Source organism: Hypanus sabinus, chromosome 31 (genome assembly GCF_030144855.1).
Source record: "Hypanus sabinus isolate sHypSab1 chromosome 31, sHypSab1.hap1, whole genome shotgun sequence".
Classification (NCBI taxonomy): Eukaryota; Metazoa; Chordata; class Chondrichthyes; order Myliobatiformes; family Dasyatidae; genus Hypanus; species Hypanus sabinus.
Window position 1 is genome coordinate 24111051 of NC_082736.1, and position 20703 is coordinate 24131753.

A 20703-nucleotide genomic window follows, 5' to 3' on the forward strand; every position below is an offset into this window, starting at 1 on the left:
CTCTCTCTCTCTCTCTCTCCCTCCCTCCCCCTGTTAGAGAGAGGGGGAATCGGCCAGGGGTTCCTGCTCCCCGTCACTGTCCGGTTACCCCTGGGTTAGAGAGAAGGGGAATCAGCCAGGGTTCCTGTTCCCCATCACTGACTGGATACCCCTGGGGTTAGAGAGAGGGGGAATCAGCCAGGGGTCCCACTCCCCGTCACTGTCCGGTCACCCCTGGGTTAGAGAGGGGGAATCGGCCAGGGGTCCCGCTCCCCGTCACTGACCGGTCACCCCTGGGTTAGAGAGAGGGGGAATCAGCCAGGGTTCCTGTTCCCCATCACTGACTGGACACCCCTGGGGTTAGAGAGAGGGGGAATCAGCCAGGGGTCCCACTCCCCGTCACTGTCCGGTCACCCCTGGGTTAGAGAGAGGGGGAATCAGCCAGGGGTCCTGCTCCCCATCACTGACTGGTCACCCCTGGGGTTAGAGAGAGGGGGAATCGGCCAGGGGTCCTGTTCCCCGTCGCTGACCAGTCATCCCTGGGTCAGAGGGAAGTGTGTGGGGGTAAGGGAGGGTTCCCGATCCTGGTCTCTATTTCAGCAGGTTTATGTTGCTGCTGACTCCAGCAGCTGAAGATATCCGTGTCAGTGTTGTTCTCTCCTCTCTTCCAAGTCCCAGCCCCTGAATCTGCCGACAGCTTACTGGCCCCTGAATCTCGAGTTGCCCAGGACACGGTGGTCAGATGATTAAAATGCCAGGCAGGTCAGCCAGCTTCTAGCGTTCCTGACCCCCAGTGCTCCCAGGATGAACTCCCCGAGAAGCCCCAGTTAGCAACCTCCTCAGCTGGGAGGTGACACCTTCCCTTCCACCTGTCTGCTGCCTGGTTGTGGCATGACAGCAGGGGGAGCCTCTCGCTTGTATTGCTGCTAAGTGCCAGTATTTTCCGCCTCCCTGGGGAGGCCTGGTCTGCTGTGCCATCGCCCTTCTGCGGAAATGGGATGCCTCGGGTCAGACAGACTGGTCGGGGGTTCCCGCGGTTGGCTGACTGCCAGGACCCTCTGCTGAAGTTGGCAGGAGTGAAACCACGGAGGGTGCATAACACAGTTAAACCTCAGGAACTAATTTGCCCCTCATGGAGGCCAATTCTGTGCATTCCACAGGAGACGCAGGCGGCCTGAGACGGCGAGCTGTATCCCACACTCAGTGCACTGAGATTTATTAAAATGGCGGACGATCCCTTTACGTTTCCGAGATCTTCATTACTAGAACACTGGGAATCCTTCAGCGATGCTGACCGCCACTGGTGCTCAGGTCCATTCGGAACCATTCTGTTTATTCGCGAAGAAGCTGCTCAAGTTGCCACGGGCTGATGCTCAATTGCGCCGCCTGTTGGCCAGAGTCAGCAACTGCGCCACAACGGGGAGGGGAATCTGACTGCCGGCATTTCCACCAGTTGGATCACTCAGTGGGGAGAACCCTTTCTCCCGGGTGCTCCGCTTCCCAACGACTGTAAATTGCACCCCCCCCCCCCGGTGTGTGGGTGAAGGGAAGAGTCTGAGAGGGGAATCGACTGAAGAAAGGGAGAAACATTAGCACAACACTGATACAGCCCCGGTGAACTGGCTTCCGATCTGCCGCGGTCCGTAAGGAATTCTAAATGAAAAATAAAGTTGGTGTTGTGAACTCACTCGATGGGCCAAAGGGCCTGTTTCCGTGTTGCCTGCCTCTCTAAGGCGTGCTCCGGGTAATGGACAGAAGGCATCCTGGCCCATAGGACAGAATTAAGCTGTTCAGCCACGGATTCTGCCCCACCATGGCTGATTTATGACCCTCTCAACCCCGATTCTTCTGCCTTCTTCCTGTAGGCCCAGGACACAAGAACATGTCCCTTTAGAACAGAGATGGGCAGGAATTTCTTCAGCCGGAGGGTGGTGAATCTGTGGAATTCATTGCCTCAGATGGCTGTGGGTATATTTAAAGCGGAGGTTGGTAGGCTCTTGATAGTAAGGGAGGAAAAGGTTATGTAATATAAACCGGTTATAAATCAGTGCATTTATTATACACATTAACACCTCTACATGTGCTTGAAGCGTGTGCCAGACCTTCCTCTTTAACCCTCAAAGTTCAAAGTAAATGTGTTCTCATGAACCTCCTCTGAACCCTCTCTAACATCAGCACGTTCTTTCTTAATTAAGGGGCCCAAAACTGCTCACAAAACTCCCAGTGAATCCTCACCAGTGCATTACAAAGACTCAGCATCACGTCCTTGCGTTTATATTCTAGTCCTCTCAAAATTAATGCCAATGTTGCATTTGCCTTCCTCACCACTGACTCACCTCGCAAATTAACCTTAAGGAATCCTGCACAGGGACTCCCAAGTCCCTTTGCACCTCAGAGTTTTGAATTTTCTCCCCATTTAGCAGTTAGTCTACTCTTTTTTTCTTTCTACCAATCTGCATGACCATACACTTCCCGGCGCTGTATTCCATCTGCCAGCTCTTTACCCATTCTCCTAAAGCAGCCTTCCTGCTTCCTCAACACTACCTGCACCTCCACCTGTCTGCATCGGCCACAAACTTGGCCGCAAAGCCATCAACTCCACCATCCAAATCATTGACATATGTAGAAAGAAGGGGTCTCACACCAACACTGCCATCAGATCAGGCCCCCTTTATTCCCACTCTCTGCCTCATGCCAATCAGCCGATGCTTTAATCCCTGCTCGTATCTTTCCTGTAATACCATGGGCTTTCTTTAAGCAACATCATGTGCGGCGCCTTGCCAAAGGCCTTCTGAAAATCCAAGTACACAACATTCACCGACTCTCCTTTGTCTATCCCGCTTGTTATTTCCTCAAAAGAATACCAACGGATTTGTCAGGCAAGATTTTCTTGGGGAAACCATGCTGGCTTCGGCCTATTTTACCGTGTGCCTCCAGGTTCCCATGATAACCTATAATTTCCTTTCTTCTGCCTTCCTCCCCTTTTGAAGAGTGGAGTGACAATCTGCAACTTTCCAGTCCTCCTGAACTATTTCTGAGTCAAATGATTCTTAAAAGATCATTACTATTGTGTTTATGATCTATTCAGCTACCTCTTTCAAAACCCTGGGGTGTACACCATCTGGTCCAAGTGACTTATCTACCTTCAGAACTTCCAGCTTCCAAAACCCCTTCTCCCTAGTAATAGCAACTGCTTTCACATCTTCCCTCTAACACTCTCGAACTTTCAAACTTCCTGCATACTACTAGTGTCTTCCACAGTGATGACTGATGCAAGATGCATATTCAGTTCATCCTCCATTTCCTTGTCCCACCGATCCGATATCTATTCTGGCCTCTCTTTTTATACATCTGAAAAACTTTCAGCAGCTTCTTCAACATTGTTTGCTAACTTATCTATATAGTTCATCTTTTCCTCCCTTATGTTCTTTTAGTAAACTTCTGTTGGTTTTCAAAAGCTACCCAATCCTCTAACTTCCCACTTTTCTATTGTCTTTGACTTCCCTTCTCAGCCACAGTTGCGTCATCCACCTTTAGAATATTAATTCTTCTTTGGGATGCATCTATTTTATGCCTTTCGAATTGCTCCCAGAATCTCCAGCCATTTCTGCTCTCCTAGTGTTCTCTTCCAATCAATTTTGGCCAGTTCCTCTTGTGGCTCTGTAATTCCAAGTACATGTTCAGTATAGCACTATGGGCCAAAGGGCCTGTATTGTGCTAAAGGTTTTCTATGTTTCTACTTCCCTTTACTCGACTGTAATACATGTACATCTGACTTTAGCTTCTCTGTCTCGAATTGCAGGGTGAATCCTGTATCATGTTGTAATCGCTGCCTCCTAGGGGTCCCTTTTCCTTTGTCAGAATCACCGGCACGTGACATGAAATTTGTTAACTTAGCACCAGCGGTTCAATGCAATGCATAAGCCAGAAGAAGAAAAAAGAATAATAATAAGTAAATCAGTTACAGTATACGTATATCGAATAGATTTAAAATCATGCAAAAAATACAAATAATATATATTTTAAAAGTCAGGTAGTGTTCACAGGTTCAATATCCATTTAGGAATCGGACGGCAGAGGGGAAGGAGCTGTTCCTGAATCGTTGAGTGTGTGCCTTCAGGCTTCTGTACCTCCTACCTAATGGTAACAGTGAGAAAAGGGCATGTCCTGGGTGCTGGTAGTCCATAATAATGGACGCTGCCTTTCTGAGACACCGCTCCCTGAAGATGTCCTGGGTACCTTCTAGGCTAGTACCCAAGATGGAGCTGACTGGATTTACAATGCTCTCCGCTGTACATCTATAGATGTTTTTGAGTGTATTTGGTGACGTACCAAATCTCTTCAAACTCCTGATGAAGTATAGACTCTGTCTTACCTTCTTTATAACTGCATCGATATGTTGGGACCAGGTTAGATCCTCAGAGATCTTGACACCCAGGAACTTGAAGTTGCTCACTCTCTCCACTTCCAATCCCTCTATATCCCCAATCCCTTTAAAGGTTGAATAGGTTAGGACTTTATTCCCTGGAGTGTAGGAGAATGAGGGGTGATTTGATAGAGGTATATAAAATGATGATGGGTATAGATAGAGGGAATGCAAACAGGCTTTTTCCACTGAGGCCAGGGGAGAAAAAACCAGAGGACATGGGTTAAGGGTGAAGGGGGAAAAGTTTAAAGGGAACATTAGGAGGGGGCTTCTTCACACAGAGAGTGGTGGGAGTGTGGAATGAGCTGCCAGATGAAGTGGTAAATGCGGGCTCACTTTTACCAGTTAAGAAAAACCTGGATAGGTACATGGAAGAGAGGTGTATGGAGGGATATGGGCCAGGTGCAGGTCAGTGGGACTAGGCAGAAAAATGGTTCGGACAGCCAAGAAGGGCTGAAAGGCCTGTTTCTGTGCTGTAATGTTCTGTGGTTCTATATTGGTATGGGTTCCTTCGTCTTGCCCTTCCTGAAGTTCACAATCAGCTCTTTCATCTTACTGACGTTGAGTGCCAGGTTGTTGGCATATCTCGCTCCTGTACGCCCTCTCATCTCTATCTGAGATTCTACCAACAATGGCTGTATTGTCAGCAAATTTATAGATGGTATTTGAGCTCATGGGTATAGAGAGAGTAGAGCAGTGGGCTAAGCACACACCCCCGAGGTGTGCCAGTGATGATCGTCAGCTCCGTGCTGTTCTGCTGAACATTGTGGATACACTATGTTGACGCTGGAATGTGTGGCCACACTTGCGGGTTGCCCCCTACACCCCAGCACACCCTTGGGCTGTTAATACTTTTCACCTGACCCAAGAGCAATTGCGAAGAAAGCCCGGCGTCGCCTCTACTTCCTCAGGAGTGGCATCCAAAACTGACAAACCTCTACAGATGTGCGGTGGGGCCTGGTGTGGAAGTGCCAGTCCCTTTGAAAGGAGGCTGGCGGATAGGAGATTTTGTGGGGAAGATCGGGTATCTCGGATGGTATGTTGCTTCCCTGGTTCCGGGGTCCGAGACATCTCAGATCGGATGCAGGTTATTCTTGAGAGGGAGGGCAAGAATCCAGATGTTGTGGTCCACGTAGGGACCAATGACGTGGGTAGGATGAGTGAGGGGGTCCTACGTAGGGAGTTCAGGGAGTTAGGTGCGAAGCTGAAGAGCAGGACCTCCAGGGTAACAATCTCAGGATTGCTACCTGTGCCACGTACGAGTGAGGCAAGGAACAGAAAGGTTATAAAGATTAATACATGGCTGAGAGGATGGTGCAGGAGGGAGGGTTTCAGGTTTGTAGATAATTGGGCTTTGTTGCAGGGAAGGTGGGATCTGTTCTGAAGGGACGGTTTACACCTGAACTGGAGCAGTACTAATATTCTTGCAGGGAAGTTTGCTAGTGCTTCTTGGGGGGGGGGGTTTGAACTAAATTTGCAGGGGGCAGGGATCCAGAATGTGAGGGAGGATAGCGAGAGGAAGAATAAAGGACAGGTGGGGACTACACGGTTCCAGAATATTAAGTGTGTAGTAGAGGAAGGTGGGGCGGTACAAGTGATAAGGAGGACTCATGTACAGAGGGATGGTCTGATGGAACATGGAGTTAAATGTGTTGAAAGAATAAGTAAATTTTAGGAAGGACAACCAAATTCTAGGGGCGTATAGCCCGATGGGAGTTTGGGGAGCTGGGTTAAGCACAATAGGCAGCGATTCAAACAGAGAGAGGAGAAATGGGCTAAAAATTCTATATCTGAATGCACGAAGTGTCAGAAATAAGGCCGATGAGCTTGAAGCCCAGGTGCGAATGGGTAACTATGATGTTGTTGGGATAACGGAGACATGGCTGCAGGGAGATCAGACCTGGGAAATGAATGTACAAGGGTATACGTGCTATTGTAGGGACAGAAATGTGGGCAGAGGGGGTGGGGTGGCTCTGTTGGTGAGGAATGAGATTCAGTCCTTTGCAAGGGGGGACATAGGATCATAAGTAGAGTCTGTGTGGATAGAACTGAGGAACAGTAAGGGCAAAAGGACCCAAATGGGTGTTGTCTACAGGCCACCAAACAGTAGCATGGATATTGGGTGCAAGTTGAATAGGGAGTTAACATTGGCATGTGGCAAAGGTAATGTCGCAGTAGTTATGGGGGATTTCAACATGCAGGTGAACTGGGAGAATCAGGTTGGTGCTGGACCCCAGGATAGGGAGTTTGTAGAGTGCCTACGGGATGCATTCTTGGAACAGCTTGTACGAGAGCCGACCAGGGACAAGGCTATTCTGGATTTAGTGTTATGTAATGAACAGGATTTGATAAGCAATCTCGCAGTAAAGGAGCCATTAGGAGGTAGTGATCACAATACGATGTTTTTATCTGCAATTTGAGAAGGATAAGGGCAGCTCGGAGGTGTCAGTGTTGCAGTTGAACAGGGGAAACTATGGAGCCATGAGGGAGGAGCTGGCCAAAGTTGACTGGACGGATAGGCTAGCAGAAAAGACAGTGGAACAGCAATGGCAGGTATTCTTGGGAATAATGCACAAGGTGCAAAATCAGTTCATCCCCCAGAGAAGGAAGGATTCAAAGGGGGGAAAGGGGCCATAGTGGTTGACAAAGGAAGTCAGAGATTGCATAGCATTAAATAAAAGGAAATATGACAGAGCTAAGGTGAGTGGAGGACAGATGATTGGGAAGTTTTTAAGGAACAACAGAACTTAACTAAAAAGACAATACGGGGAGAAAAAATGAGGTACGAATGCAAGCTAGCCGGGAATATAAAGGAAGATAGCAAAAGCTTTTTTAGGTATGTGAAGAGAAAGAAGATAGTTAAGAACAATGTTGGGCCCTTGAAGAATGAATTGGGTGAAATTATTATGGGAAACAGAGAAATGGCAGAAGAATTTAATGAGTACTTTAGATCTGTTTTCACTAAGGAAGACACAAGCAATCTCCCAGATGTATGGATGGGCCAAGGACATAGGGTAACAGAGGAAATGAAACAGATTGACATTCGGAAGGAAACGGTGATGAGAAGACTGATGGGACTGAAGGCTGACAAATCCCCAGGTCCAGATGGTCTGCACCCTAGAGTGCTAAAGGAGGTGGCCCTGGAAATTGCAGATGCATTGGTAATCATTTTCCAATGTTCCTTAGATTCAGGATCAGTTCCTGAGGATTGGAGAATGGCTAATGTTATCCCACTTTTTAAGAAAGGAGGGAGGGAGAAAACAGAGAACTACCGACCTGTCAGCCTGACATCGGTGGTGGGAAAGATGCTAGAATTCATTATTAAGGATGAAATAGTGGCATATCTAGATAGCAGTGATAGGATCGGGCCAAGCCAGCACGGATTTACCAAGGGTAAATCACGCTTGACTAATCTGTTGGAGTTTTTCGAGGATGTAACCAGGAAGTTAGACGGGGGGAGATCCAGTGGATGTAGTGTACCTCGATTTTCAGAAGGCATTTGATAAGGTCCCACATAGAAGATTGGTGGGTAAAATCAAAGCTCAGGGCATCAGGGGGAAGGCATTGACATGGATAGAAAACTGGTTGGCAGATAGAAAGCAAAGGGTAGCGGTCAATGGGTGTTTCTCGGAATGGCGGGTGGTGACTAGTGGGGTGCCATAGGGCTCAGTATTGGGACCCCAGCTGTTTACCATTTACATTTACGATTTAGATGAAGGCATTGAGAATAACATCAACAAATTTGCTGATGATACTAAGCTGGGTGGCAGTGTGACGTGATGAGGATGTTAGGAGAATTCAGGGTGACTTGGATAGGCTGGGTGAGTGGGTAGATACTTGGCAGATGGTGTTTAATGTGAATAAGGGTGAGGTTATCCACTTTGGGAGTAAGAACAGGAAGGCAGATTATTATCTGAATGGTGTAGAGTTGGGTAAGGGAGAAATACAAAGAGATCTCGGAGTCCTTGTTCATCAGTCACTGAAGGTGAATGAGCAAGTGCAGCAGGCAGTGAAGAAGGCTAATGGAATGTTGGCCTTTATTACAAAGGGAATTGAGTGCAAGAGCAAGGAAATCCTCTTGCATTTGTACAGAGCCCTGGTGAGACCATACCTGGAGTATTGTGTACAGTTTTGGTCTCCAGGGTTAAGGAAGGACATCCTGGCTGTAGAGGAAGTGCGGTGTAGATGCACGAGGTTAATTCCTGGGATGTCTGGACTGTCTTACGCAGAAAGGTTAGAGAGACTGAGCTTGTACACGCTGGAATTAAGGAGATTGAGAGGGGATCTGATTGAAACATATAAGATTATTGAGGGATTGGACAAGATAGAGGCAGGAAATATGTTCCAGATGCTGGGAGAGTCCAGTACCAGAGGGCATGGTTTGAGAATAAGGGGTAGGTTATTTAGGACAGAGTTAAGGAAAAACTTATTTTCCCAGAGAGTTGTGGGGGTCTGGAATGCACTGCCTCGGAAGGTAGTGGAGGCCAATTCTCTGGATGCTTTCAAGAAGGAGCTAGATAGGTATCTTATGGATAGGGGAATCAAGGGATATGGGGACAAGGCAGGGACTGGGTATTGATAGTAATTGATCAGCCATGATCTCAAAATGGCGGTGCAGGCTCGAAGGGCCGAATGGTCTACTTCTGCACCTATTGTCTATTGTCTAAAAGGCCGTGGACCCCGCCCAGTAAATCACGGGTAAAGCCCTCCCCACATCTACATGAAACTCTGTCAGAAGAAAGCAGCGTCCATCAGAGATCCCATCACCCAGGCCGTGCTCTCTTCTCACTGCTGCCATCAGGTAGAAGGTACAGGAGCCTCAGGACTCTCACACCACCAGGTTCAGGAACAGTTACCACCCCTCAACCATCAGGTAGAAGGTACAGGAGCCTCAGGACTCGCACCATCAGGTTCAGGAACAGTTACTATCCCTCAATCATCAGGAAGGAGATACAGGAGCCTCAGGACTCGCACCAACAGGTTCAGGAACAATTACCACCCCTCAACCATCAGGGAGGAGGTACAGGAGCCTCAGGACTCACACCAACAGGTTCAGGAACAGTTACCACCCCTCAACCATCAGGAAGGAGGTACAGGAGCCTCAGGACTCACACCACCAGGTTCAGGGACAGTTACCACCCCTCAACCGTCAGGTAGAAGGTACAGGAGCCTCAGGACTCACACCACCCGGTTCAGGAACAATTACCACCCCTCAACCATCAGGAAGGAGGTACAGGAGCCTCAGGACTCACACCACCAGGTTCAGGAACAGTTACCACCCCTCGACCATCAGAAAGGAGGTACAGGAGCCTCAGGACTCGCACCACCAGGTTCAGGAACAGTTACCACCCCTCAACCGTCAGGTAGAAGGTACAGGAGCCTCAGGACTCGCACCACCAGGTTTAGGAACAGTTACTATCCCCTCAACCATCAGGTAGAAGGTACAGGAGCCTCAGGACCCGCACCACCAGGTTCAGGGACAGTTACCACCCCTCAACCATCAGGTAGAAGGTACAGGAGCCTCAGGACTCACACCACCAGGTTCAGGAACAGTTACCACCCCTCAACCATCAGGAAGGAGGTACAGGAGCCTCAGGACTCACACCACCAGGTTCAGGGACAGTTACCACCCCTCAACCATCAGGAAGGAGGTACAGGAGCCTCAGGACTCACACCACCAGGTTCAGGAACAGTTACCACCCCTCGACCATCAGAAAGGAGGTACAGGAGCCTCAGGACTCGCACCACCAGGTTCAGGAACAGTTACCACCCCTCAACCGTCAGGTAGAAGGTACAGGAGCCTCAGGACTCGCACCACCAGGTTCAGGAACAGTTACTATCCCTCAATCATCAGGTAGAAGATACAGGAGCCTCAGGACTCACACCACCAGGTTCAGGAACAGTTACCACCCCTCAACCATCAGGTAGAAGGTACAGGAGCCTCAGGACTCGCACCACCAGGTTCAGGAACAGTTACCACCCCTCAACCATCAGGCTCCTGAACAAAAGGGAATAACTACACTTGCCCGTCTACTGAGATGTTCCCACAACCAATGATCTCACTTTAAGGACTCTTTATCTCACTATCTCGTTATTTATTGCTATTTATTTATATTTGCATTTGCACAGTTCGTTGTCTTCAGCACTCTGGCTGATCTTTCACTGATCCTGTTTACAAAGTACGCCCGCGGGGAAATGATGTACTCTGATAATAACATTTACTTTGAAACAAACTTTGTCACTTTTAGAGCAGGTCGCGTGACCTCGACCAATCACCAGCGAAATCAACAAAAGCGGCAGCCAATCCCGTTACAGCTGGTAAGAGAAGTCCCGCCCCCCCCCCACCCAACAGAGCGGCGCTCCCTCTGGACCCTTCCGGGGAAGAGGCGCTCCCTCGACAGCCTGCTCTCCGCCGCTGGATCTCTGCAGGAGGGAGGCCCGGGAGGGGCGGCGGCGGCGGCGGCTCCGTGTGTCACCGCTGAGGAATGAAAGGAGCCCGGGTGATTTTGCAACGGTCTCTGGGGGGGGTTGGGAGAGCCATTCCACCTCACCCCGTCCGGCTGCCGGTGAGTCAGACGAACTGGGGGAAAGTTCGGGCGAGTTCCACCTGCCCAGGGATTCCCTGCGGCCCGGTCGTCGCTGCCAAATATGGGCATGTGCGTCATCCACTGGGCGTCTGATGTAATGAGGGCACTCATGGTAAAGTCACGGTCTTCCTGTTGTAATCAACAGTTGCAATGTAATGTGATTACAAACACGGTGAATTTAGATTTGGGGCAGGATTACACCATTTCAATAGGAAGATTACAACACATTTCTTCCTCTGTGTGTGTGTGTGTGTGTGTATATATATATATAAATAAAAAAAACGAGAATTTTTCTCAAATATCTGGATAGGCTTTTTCCATTGAGAGTAGGGGAGATTCAAACAAGAGGACATGAGTTGGGAGTTAATGGGCAAAAGTTTAGTGATAACACGAGGGGGAACTTCCTTACTCAGAGAGTGGTAGCTGTGTGGAATGAGCTTCCAGAAGTGGTAGAGGCAGGTTCGATATTGTCATTTAAGGTAAAATTGGATAGGTGTATGGACAGGAAAGGAATGGAGGGTTATGGGCTGAGTGCAGGTTGGCAGGACTAGGTGAGAGTAAGCGTTCGGCACGGACTAGAAGGGCCGAGATGGCCTGTTTCCATGCTGTAATTGTTACATGGTTATATCTATATTAATAACAATTCCACATAAAAGGTAAAATAAACATGAGCAAGATCGTATTAACCGAATACCTTAGAATAAAGAAAAAGACAATTGATTCTCCTCTTATCCATAAAAAGAAAGAAAATAAAGAAACTTCTATAATTTTTATATACGTTAAACCCCCCACAACTGGGCAGCTCAGACTGACAGTGAAAGGAAAAGAAAAAAGAGAAACTTTCTGATCAAATCCAACGGTTCGAGAAGGTGAATGGAGGGGCCCAACTTCACATTTCATCCTCTGTCCTTTCAGCCTGTTCCTGTCCCTTACCGCCCCTTGAAGAGTGCAGCGACAAACACCGGGGGCCCTCCCGGGATACAGCCATGGAGGTATTCCGTGACCACTGGGGGTAAACACCATCCTCAAGAGAGATGGGAACAATTTAGTTTGTGTTGGTCATTGTTACGGTCCACACTTCTGATGTAGAAACTGATTTGCAGTAAAGGTAAGAATAGTGGTTACTCTCTGAGGGTGGGGGGGGAAGATCACCGAGTCTGTCTTATTACAGCGTGGAATAGGCTCTTCGAGCCATGCCGCCCAGCGACCCCCCTCGATTTAATCCTAGTCTAATCATGGGGCAATTTACCGTGACCAATCAACTGGCCAACAGGTATGTCTTTGGACTGCGGGAGGAAACCGGAGTACCCGAAGGCAACCCACGCGGTCACGGGGAGAGCATACAAACTCCTCACAGGCAGCGGCGGACATTGAACCCGGGTCGCTGGTATTATCAAGTGCTCACGCTTCTGTGATGCCCCATTTTAAAGACCCCTTATGTTCAGAACAAATTTTCCACGTTCTCCCTGGAGAAAGACGACCCTCCGCCCTGTGGCGAACCTGTCAGGTCTCGGACATTTCACACAAACTCCCACGGATATAAAAGCTGCAGACATTGGTGGAGTAGTGATGGGAATAGTAAAAACCTAATGGGCCGAACTGCCTGATCCTAGTCTTGTATCTGATGGAAACACTCAGCAGGCCGGACAGTGGACGTGTGGGAGAGTGAAGCAGTTAATATTTTGGGTTTAAAAGTGGGAGGGAGAGAAAAAAAACAGGCCATTCAGCCCACAGATTCTGTACTGACCAACAATCAGGCGTTGACACTGATAGTGTTCTACTCCCATTCCCGCCACCTCCACCCAATCCTACCCCTCACCCACGTACTAAGGGCAATTAACCCACCCACCCCGCACGCCGGTAGGATGTGGGAGCAACTACAGGGCCAATGGCAGGGTTCTTTGCAGTACTGCTGAACGGGGGATCCTCTGGGCCCACGCCCATAAATCCCTCAGAGCTGCCACGCAAGTTGTTAGGGTCAAGGCGTAGGAGAGGGGCTAGGCCATTCCATCGCGGCTGATTTATTATGACCCCCTCAACCCTGTTCTGCCCCCAGAAACTGGAATTACGCCAAGAACCAACCTAAGAAGGCACGACAGCGCCTGTATCTCACTGGGAGTTGGAGGGGGCTTGGTAGGCCAACCAAGGCTCTCGTGGACTTCTGCAGGTGTACCGTCACGGAGCGCCCTCTCACGGGTCGCATCGCTGACCACTCAAGAAAAGTGCAGGAACTTGTGAACTCAGCCAATTCCCTCGTGGGCCTCACCTCCAACGCCATCTTCAAAACATCGTTAAGGACCCCCGTCACCCAGGACATGCCCTCTTCTCACTGTTACCATCAGGGAGGAGGTACAGGAGCCTGAAGACACACACTCAACGATTCAGCAACAGCTTCTTCCCCTCTGCCATCAGGGAGGGGGTACAGGAGCCTGAAGACACACACTCAACGATTCAGCAACAGCTTCTTCCCCTCTGCCATCAGGGAGGGGGTACAGGAGCCTGAAGACACACACTGAACGATTCAGGAACAGCTTCTTCCCCTCTGCCATCAGGGAGGAGTTACAGGAGCCTGAAGACACACACTCAGCGATTCAGGAACAGCTTCTTCCCCTCCGCCATCAGGGAGGGGGTACAGGAGCCTGAAGACACACACTCAGCGATTCAGGAACAGCTTCTTCCCCTCTGCCATCCGATTCCTGAATGGACATTGAACCCATGAACACTACCTCACTGCTTTTTTCCCCATTATTTTGTCCTATTTTACTTTAATTTTAATTTATTTTTTATTTTAATTTAATTTTAATATTTTAATTTAATTTAATCTTTTAAAATATTTCTAAGGATGATTTACAGTTTTTATTTTCTGTTCGAATGAACCACTACAACAAATTTCACTGCACATGCCGGCGATATTAAATCTGATTCTGACTCGGCCCGATCGACTACCCAACCAACACCCCACCCCACCCCCCGAACGCTCCCTCTCTCCGCCACTGGAGCACAGTGTCTGCACACCACACTGGGCTACTCGAACAGCCCCTCACAAACCTGTTGCTTCAGCCCCCTTTCCTGTCCTGACGAAGGGTCTCGGCCCCGAATGTCAGCTGTTTATCCCTCTCCACAGACGCTGCCCGACCTGCTGAGTTCCTCCAGCGTTATGTGTGTGTGTGTGTTGCTCCTGACAGGCTCCCGGGTGGAAAAGATTCAATCAGGACCACAAACAACAAGGGGCCTGGACCAAGAAAGTCGGGCCTGTCCCTTTCCCCTTTTCCGGAACAGGGACACGCGAGCCCGCGGATGCCGGAATCTAGGGCAACATGCCGGCTGCCCGGGGGTGCTCTAAAGGTCCGGCAATGACGGTGGAGGGGAATGCACGGTTGGTGTTTTCGGCCGAAACCCTTCAAGTGGACAGGAAAGAAACTGATGGGGAGTGGGGGAGGAAAATAGTGCCGTATACCGTTCATTCAGGTCGTCTAACAAACAGTAACAGACGGCAACATACTCGGAGCTGAGCAAATTACTTGCAAGGGAAAGTCCATCTCTGTATCAGTCAGATTTAATATGTTGTGAAATCTGTTGTCTTTCCGGCAGCAGAACAATAATAAAAACGAGAAATTAGAGTAAGGGTAGATATATATATATTGAAATAAATTTCAATAAATAGTGTGGCAGTGTTCAATGTCTGTTCAGAAATCGGATGGCAGAGGGGAAGAAGCTGTTCCTGAACACCCCCACTCTATAACACCCCCCCACCTGAAAACCCATACTCTATAACACCCTCCCTGAACATCCCCACTCTATAACACCCTCCACCTCAACACACCCACTCTATAACACCCTCCACCTCAACACCCCCACTCTATAACACCCTCCCTGAACATCCCCACTCTATAACACACTCCACCTCAACACACCCACTCTGTAACACCCTCCACCTGAACACCCCCACTCTGTAACAACCCCCGCCTGAACACCCCCACTCTGTAACACCCCCCGCCTGAACACCTCCACCTCTGTAACACCCTCCACCTGAACACAACCACTTTATAACACCCCCCACCTGAACACCCCCACTCTGTAACACCCCCAACCTGAACACACACACTCTGTAACACCCTCCACCCGAACACCCCCACTCTATAACACCCTCCACATCAACACCCCCACTCTGTAACATCCCCCACCTGAACACCCCCACTCTGTAACACAACCCATCTGAACACCCCCACTCTATAACACCCTCCACCTCAACACCCCCACTCTATAACACAACCCATCTGAACACCTCCACTCTATAACACCCTCCATCTCAACACACCCGCTCTATAACACCCTCCACCTCAACACCCCCACTCTAAAACAACCCCCACCTGAACACCCCCTCTCTATAACACCCTCCACCTCAACACCCCCACTCTATAACAATCCCCACCTGAACACCCCCACTCGATAACACCCCCTGCCTGAACACACCCACTCTATAGCACCTCCCACCTGAACACCCCCACTCGATAACACATCCCACTTGAACACCCCCACTCTATAACACCCTCCCCACCTGAACACACCCACTCTATAACACAACCCATCTGAACACCCCCACTCTATAACACCCCCCACCTGAACATCCCCACTCTATAACACCCCCACTCTATAACACCTCCCACCTGAACATCTCCACTCTATAACACCTCCCACCTGAACACCCCCACTCTATAACACCCCCCACCTGAACACCCCCTCGATAACACATCCCACCTGAACACACCCACTCTATAACACCCCCCACCTGAACACACCCACTCTATAACACCCCCCCACCTGAACACCCCCACTCCGTAACACACCCCACCTGAACACACCCACTCCGTAACACAACCCACCTGAACACCCCCACTCTGTAACATCCCCCACCTGAACACACCCACTCTGTAACACAACCCACCTGAACACCCACACTCTGTAACACCCCCCAACTGAACACCCCCACTCTATAACACCCCCACCAGAACAACCCCACTCTGTAACAACCCCCAACTGAACACCCCCACTCAATAACACAACCCACCTGAACACCCCCACTCTATAACACCCCCATTTGAACACCCCCACTCTATAACACACCCGATCTGAACACACCCACTCTATAACACCCTCTCCACCTGAACACCCCTACTCTATAACACCCCCCCACCTGAACACACCCACTCTATAACGCAACCCATCTGAACACCTCCACTCCATAACACCCCCCACCTGAATACACCCACTCTATAACACCCTCTCCACCTGAACACCCCTACTCTATAACACACCCCATCTGAACACACCCACTCTATAACACCCTCTCCACCTGAACACCCCTACTCTATAACACCCCCCACCTGAACACACCCACTCTGTAACACAACCCATCTGAACACCCCCACTCTGTAACACCCCCCACCTGAACACCCCCAGTCTATAACACCCTCTCCACCTGAACACCCCTACTCTATAACACACCCCATCTGAACACACCCACTCTATAACACCCTCTCCACCTGAACACCCCTACTCTATAACACCCCCCACCTGAACACACCCACTCTGTAACACAACCCATCTGAACACCCCCCACCTGAACACCCCCACTCTATAACACCCTCTCCACCTGAACACCCCTACTCTATAACACCCCCCCCACTTGAACACACCCACTCTATAACACAACCCACCTGAACAACCCCACTCTGTAACATCCCCCACCTGAACACACCCACTCTGTAACACACCCCACCTTAACACCCCCACTCTATAACACCCCCACCAGAACAACTCCACTCTGTAACACCCCCCACCTGAACACCCCCACTTTATAACACCCCCATTTGAACACCCCCACTCTATAACACAACCCACATGAACACCCACACTCTATAATACCCCCCACCTGAACACCTCCACTCTATAACACCTCCCACCTGAACACACCCACTCTATAACACCCTCCCCCTGAACACCTCCACTCTGTAACATCCTCAACCTGAACACACCCACTCTATAATACCCCCCATCTGAACACCCCCACTCTATAACACCCTCCCCCTGAACACACCCGCTCTGTAACACCCTCCACCTGAACACACCCACTCTATAACACCCCCCACCTGAACACCCCCACTCTATAACACAACCCATCTGAACACCCCCACTCTATAACACCCCCAACCTGAACACCCCCACTCTATAACACCCCCCACCTGAACACCCCCACTCTATAACACAACCCATCTGAACATCCCCACTCTATAACACCCTCCACCTGAACACCCCAACTCTATAACACCCCCACCTGAACACCCCCACTTTATAACAACCTCCCCACCTGAACACCCCCACTCTATAACACAACACATCTGAACACCCCCACTCTATAACACCCTCCCTGAACATCCCCACTCCATAACACCCTCCACCTCAACACACCCACTCTATAACACCCTCCACCTCAACACCCCCACTCTATAACACCACCCACCTGAACACACACTCTGTAACACCCCCCACCTGAACACCCCCACTCTATAACATCCCCCGCCTGAACACCCCCACTCTGTAACACCCCCCGCCTGAACACCTCCACCTCTGTAACACCCTCCACCTGAACACAACCACTTTATAACACACCCCACCTGAACACCCCCACTCTGTAACACCCCCAACCTGAACACACACACTCTGTAACACCCTCCACCCGAACACCCCCACTCTATAACACCCCCACCAGAACAACCCCACTCTGTAACAACCCCCAACTGAACACCCCTACTCAATAACACAACCCACCTGAACACCCCCACTCTATAACACCCCCATTTGAACACCCCTACTCTATAACACACCCCATCTGAACACACCCACTCTATAACACCCTCTCCACCTGAACACCCCTACTCTATAACACCCCCCACCTGAACACACCCACTCTGTAACACAACCCATCTGAACACCCCCACTCTGTAACACCCCCCACCTGAACACCCCCACTCTATAACACCCTCTCCACCTGAACACCCCTACTCTATAACACACCCCATCTGAACACACCCACTCTATAACACCCTCTCCACCTGAACACCCCTACTCTATAACACCCCCCACCTGAACACACCCACTCTGTAACACAACCCATCTGAACACCCCCACTCTGTAACACCCCCCACCTGAACACCCCCACTCTATAACACCCTCTCCACCTGAACACCCCTACTCTATAACACCCCCCCCACTTGAACACACCCACTCTATAACACAACCCACCTGAACAACCCCACTCTGTAACATCCCCCACCTGAACACACCCACTCTGTAACACACCCCACCTTAACACCCCCACTCTATAACACCCCCACCAGAACAACTCCACTCTGTAACACCCCCCACCTGAACACCCCCACTTTATAACACCCCCATTTGAACACCCCCACTCTATAACACAACCCACATGAACACCCAGACTCTATAATACCCCCCACCTGAACACCTCCACTCTATAACACCTCCCACCTGAACACACCCACTCTATAACACCTCCCACCTGAACACACCCACTCTATAACACCCTCCCCCTGAACACCTCCACTCTGTAACATCCTCCACCTGAACACACCCACTCTATAATACCCCCCATCTGAACACCCCCATTCTATAACACCCTCCCCCTGAACACACCCGCTCTGTAACACCCTCCACCTGAACACACCCACTCTATAACACCCCCACCTGAACACCCCCACTCTATAACACCCCCCACCTGAACACCCCCACTCTATAACACAACCCATCTGAACATCCCCACTCTATAACACCCTCCACCTGAACACCCCCACTCTATAACACCCCCACCTGAACACCCCCACTTTATAACAACCTCCCCACCTGAACACACCCACTCTATAACACAACCCATCTGAACACCCCCACTCTATAACACCCTCCCTGAACATCCCCACTCCATAACACCCTCCACCTCAACACACCCACTCTATAACACCCTCCACCTCAACACCCCCACTCTATAACACCACCCACCTGAACACACACTCTGTAACACCCTCCACCTGAACACCCCCACTCTGTAACATCCCCCGCCTGAACACCCCCACTCTGTAACACCCAACGCCTGAACACCTCCACCTCTGTAACACCCTCCACCTGAACACCCCCACTCTGTAACAACCCCCGCCTGAACACCCCCACTCTGTAACACCCCCCGCCTGAACACCTCCACCTCTGTAACACCCTCCACCTGAACACAACCACTTTATAACACCCCCCACTGAACACCCCCACTCTGTAACACCCCCAACCTGAACACACACACTCTGTAACACCCTCCACCCGAACACCCCCACTCTATAACACCCTCCACATCAACACCCCCACTCTGTAACATCCCCCACCTGAACACCCCCACTCTGTAACACAACCCATCTGAACACCCCCACTCTATAACACCCTCCACCTCAACACCCCCACTCTATAACACAACCCATCTGAACACCTCCACTCTATAACACCCTCCATCTCAACACACCCACTCTATAACACCCTCCACCTCAACACCCCCACTCTAAAACAACCCCCACCTGAACACCCCCACTCTATAACACCCTCCACCTCAACACCCCCACTCTATAACAATCCCCACCTGAACACCCCCACTCGATAACACCCCCCGCCTGAACACACCCACTCTATAGCACCTCCCACCTGAACACCCCCACTCGATAACACATCCCACTTGAACACCCCCACTCTATAACACCCTCCCCACCTGAACACACCCACTCTATAACACAACCCATCTGAACACCCCCACTCTATAACACCCCCCACCTGAACATCCCCACTCTATAACACCCCCACTCTATAACACCTCCCACCTGAACACCTCCACTCTATAACACCTCCCACCTGAACACCCCCACTCTATAACACCCCCCACCTGAACACCCCCTCGATAACACATCCCACCTGAACACACCCACTCTATAACACCCCCCCACCTGAACACCCCCACTCCGTAACACACCCCACCTGAACACACCCACTCCGTAACACAACCCACCTGAACACCCCCACTCTGTAACATCCCCCACCTGAACACACCAACTCTGTAACACCCCCACCAGAACAACCCCACTCTGTAACAACCCCCAACTGAACACCCCCACTCAATAACACAACCCACCTGAACACCCCCACTCTATAACACCCCCAACCTGAACACCCCCACTCTATAACACCCCCACCAGAACAACCCCACTCTGTAACAACCCCCAACTGAACACCCCCACTCAATAACACAACCCACCTGAACACCCCCACTCTATAACACCCCCATTTGAACACCCCCACTCTATAACACACCCGATCTGAACACACCCACTCTATAACACCCTCTCCACCTGAACACCCCTACTCTATAACACCCCCCCACCTGAACACACCCACTCTATAACACAACCCACCTGAACACCCCCACTCTATAACACCCTCTCCACCTGAACACCCCTACTCTATAACACCCCCCCCACTTGAACACACCCACTCTATAACACAACCCACCTGAACAACCCCACTCTGTAACATCCCCCACCTGAACACACCCACTCTGTAACACACCCCACCTTAACACCCCCACTCTATAACACCCCCACCAGAACA

At 50.3% G+C, this 20703-nt stretch overlaps 1 protein-coding gene across 3 annotated transcripts; it reads left to right on the forward strand.

The window, feature by feature from the left end:
* Window positions 1–8428: 8428 nt before the first annotated feature.
* LOC132383965 (uncharacterized) lies at window positions 8429–14724 on the forward strand. 3 transcript variants are annotated; one of them, XR_009508812.1, is made up of 2 exons: window positions 8429–12100; window positions 13049–14724. XR_009508812.1 is itself a non-coding variant. In XM_059955186.1 (2 exons), the coding sequence occupies exons 1-2, from the start codon at window positions 9126–9128 to the stop codon at window positions 10191–10193; spliced, it is 996 nt and encodes a 331-aa protein (XP_059811169.1). In that variant the 5' UTR covers window positions 8429–9125; the 3' UTR covers window positions 10194–14724. The 3 variants fall into 3 exon arrangements, 1 of the variants encoding a protein (XP_059811169.1); XR_009508813.1 differs by having other exon boundaries at window positions 8429–10971; window positions 11908–14724; XM_059955186.1 differs by having other exon boundaries at window positions 8429–9206; window positions 9279–14724.
* The last annotated feature ends 5979 nt before the right edge of the window (window positions 14725–20703 follow it).

What these genes read in the sequence shown, in the direction of transcription:
- LOC132383965 (XM_059955186.1), top strand. Translation starts at nt 9,126, where the DNA reads ATGAAACTCTGTCAGAAGAAAGCAGCGTCCATCAGAGATCCCATCACC. An exon ending in CTTCTCACTGCTGCCATCAG is followed by an intron (nt 9,207 to 9,278) that starts GTAGAAGGTACA and finishes CTCAACCATCAG; the next exon opens with GTAGAAGGTACAGGAGCCTC.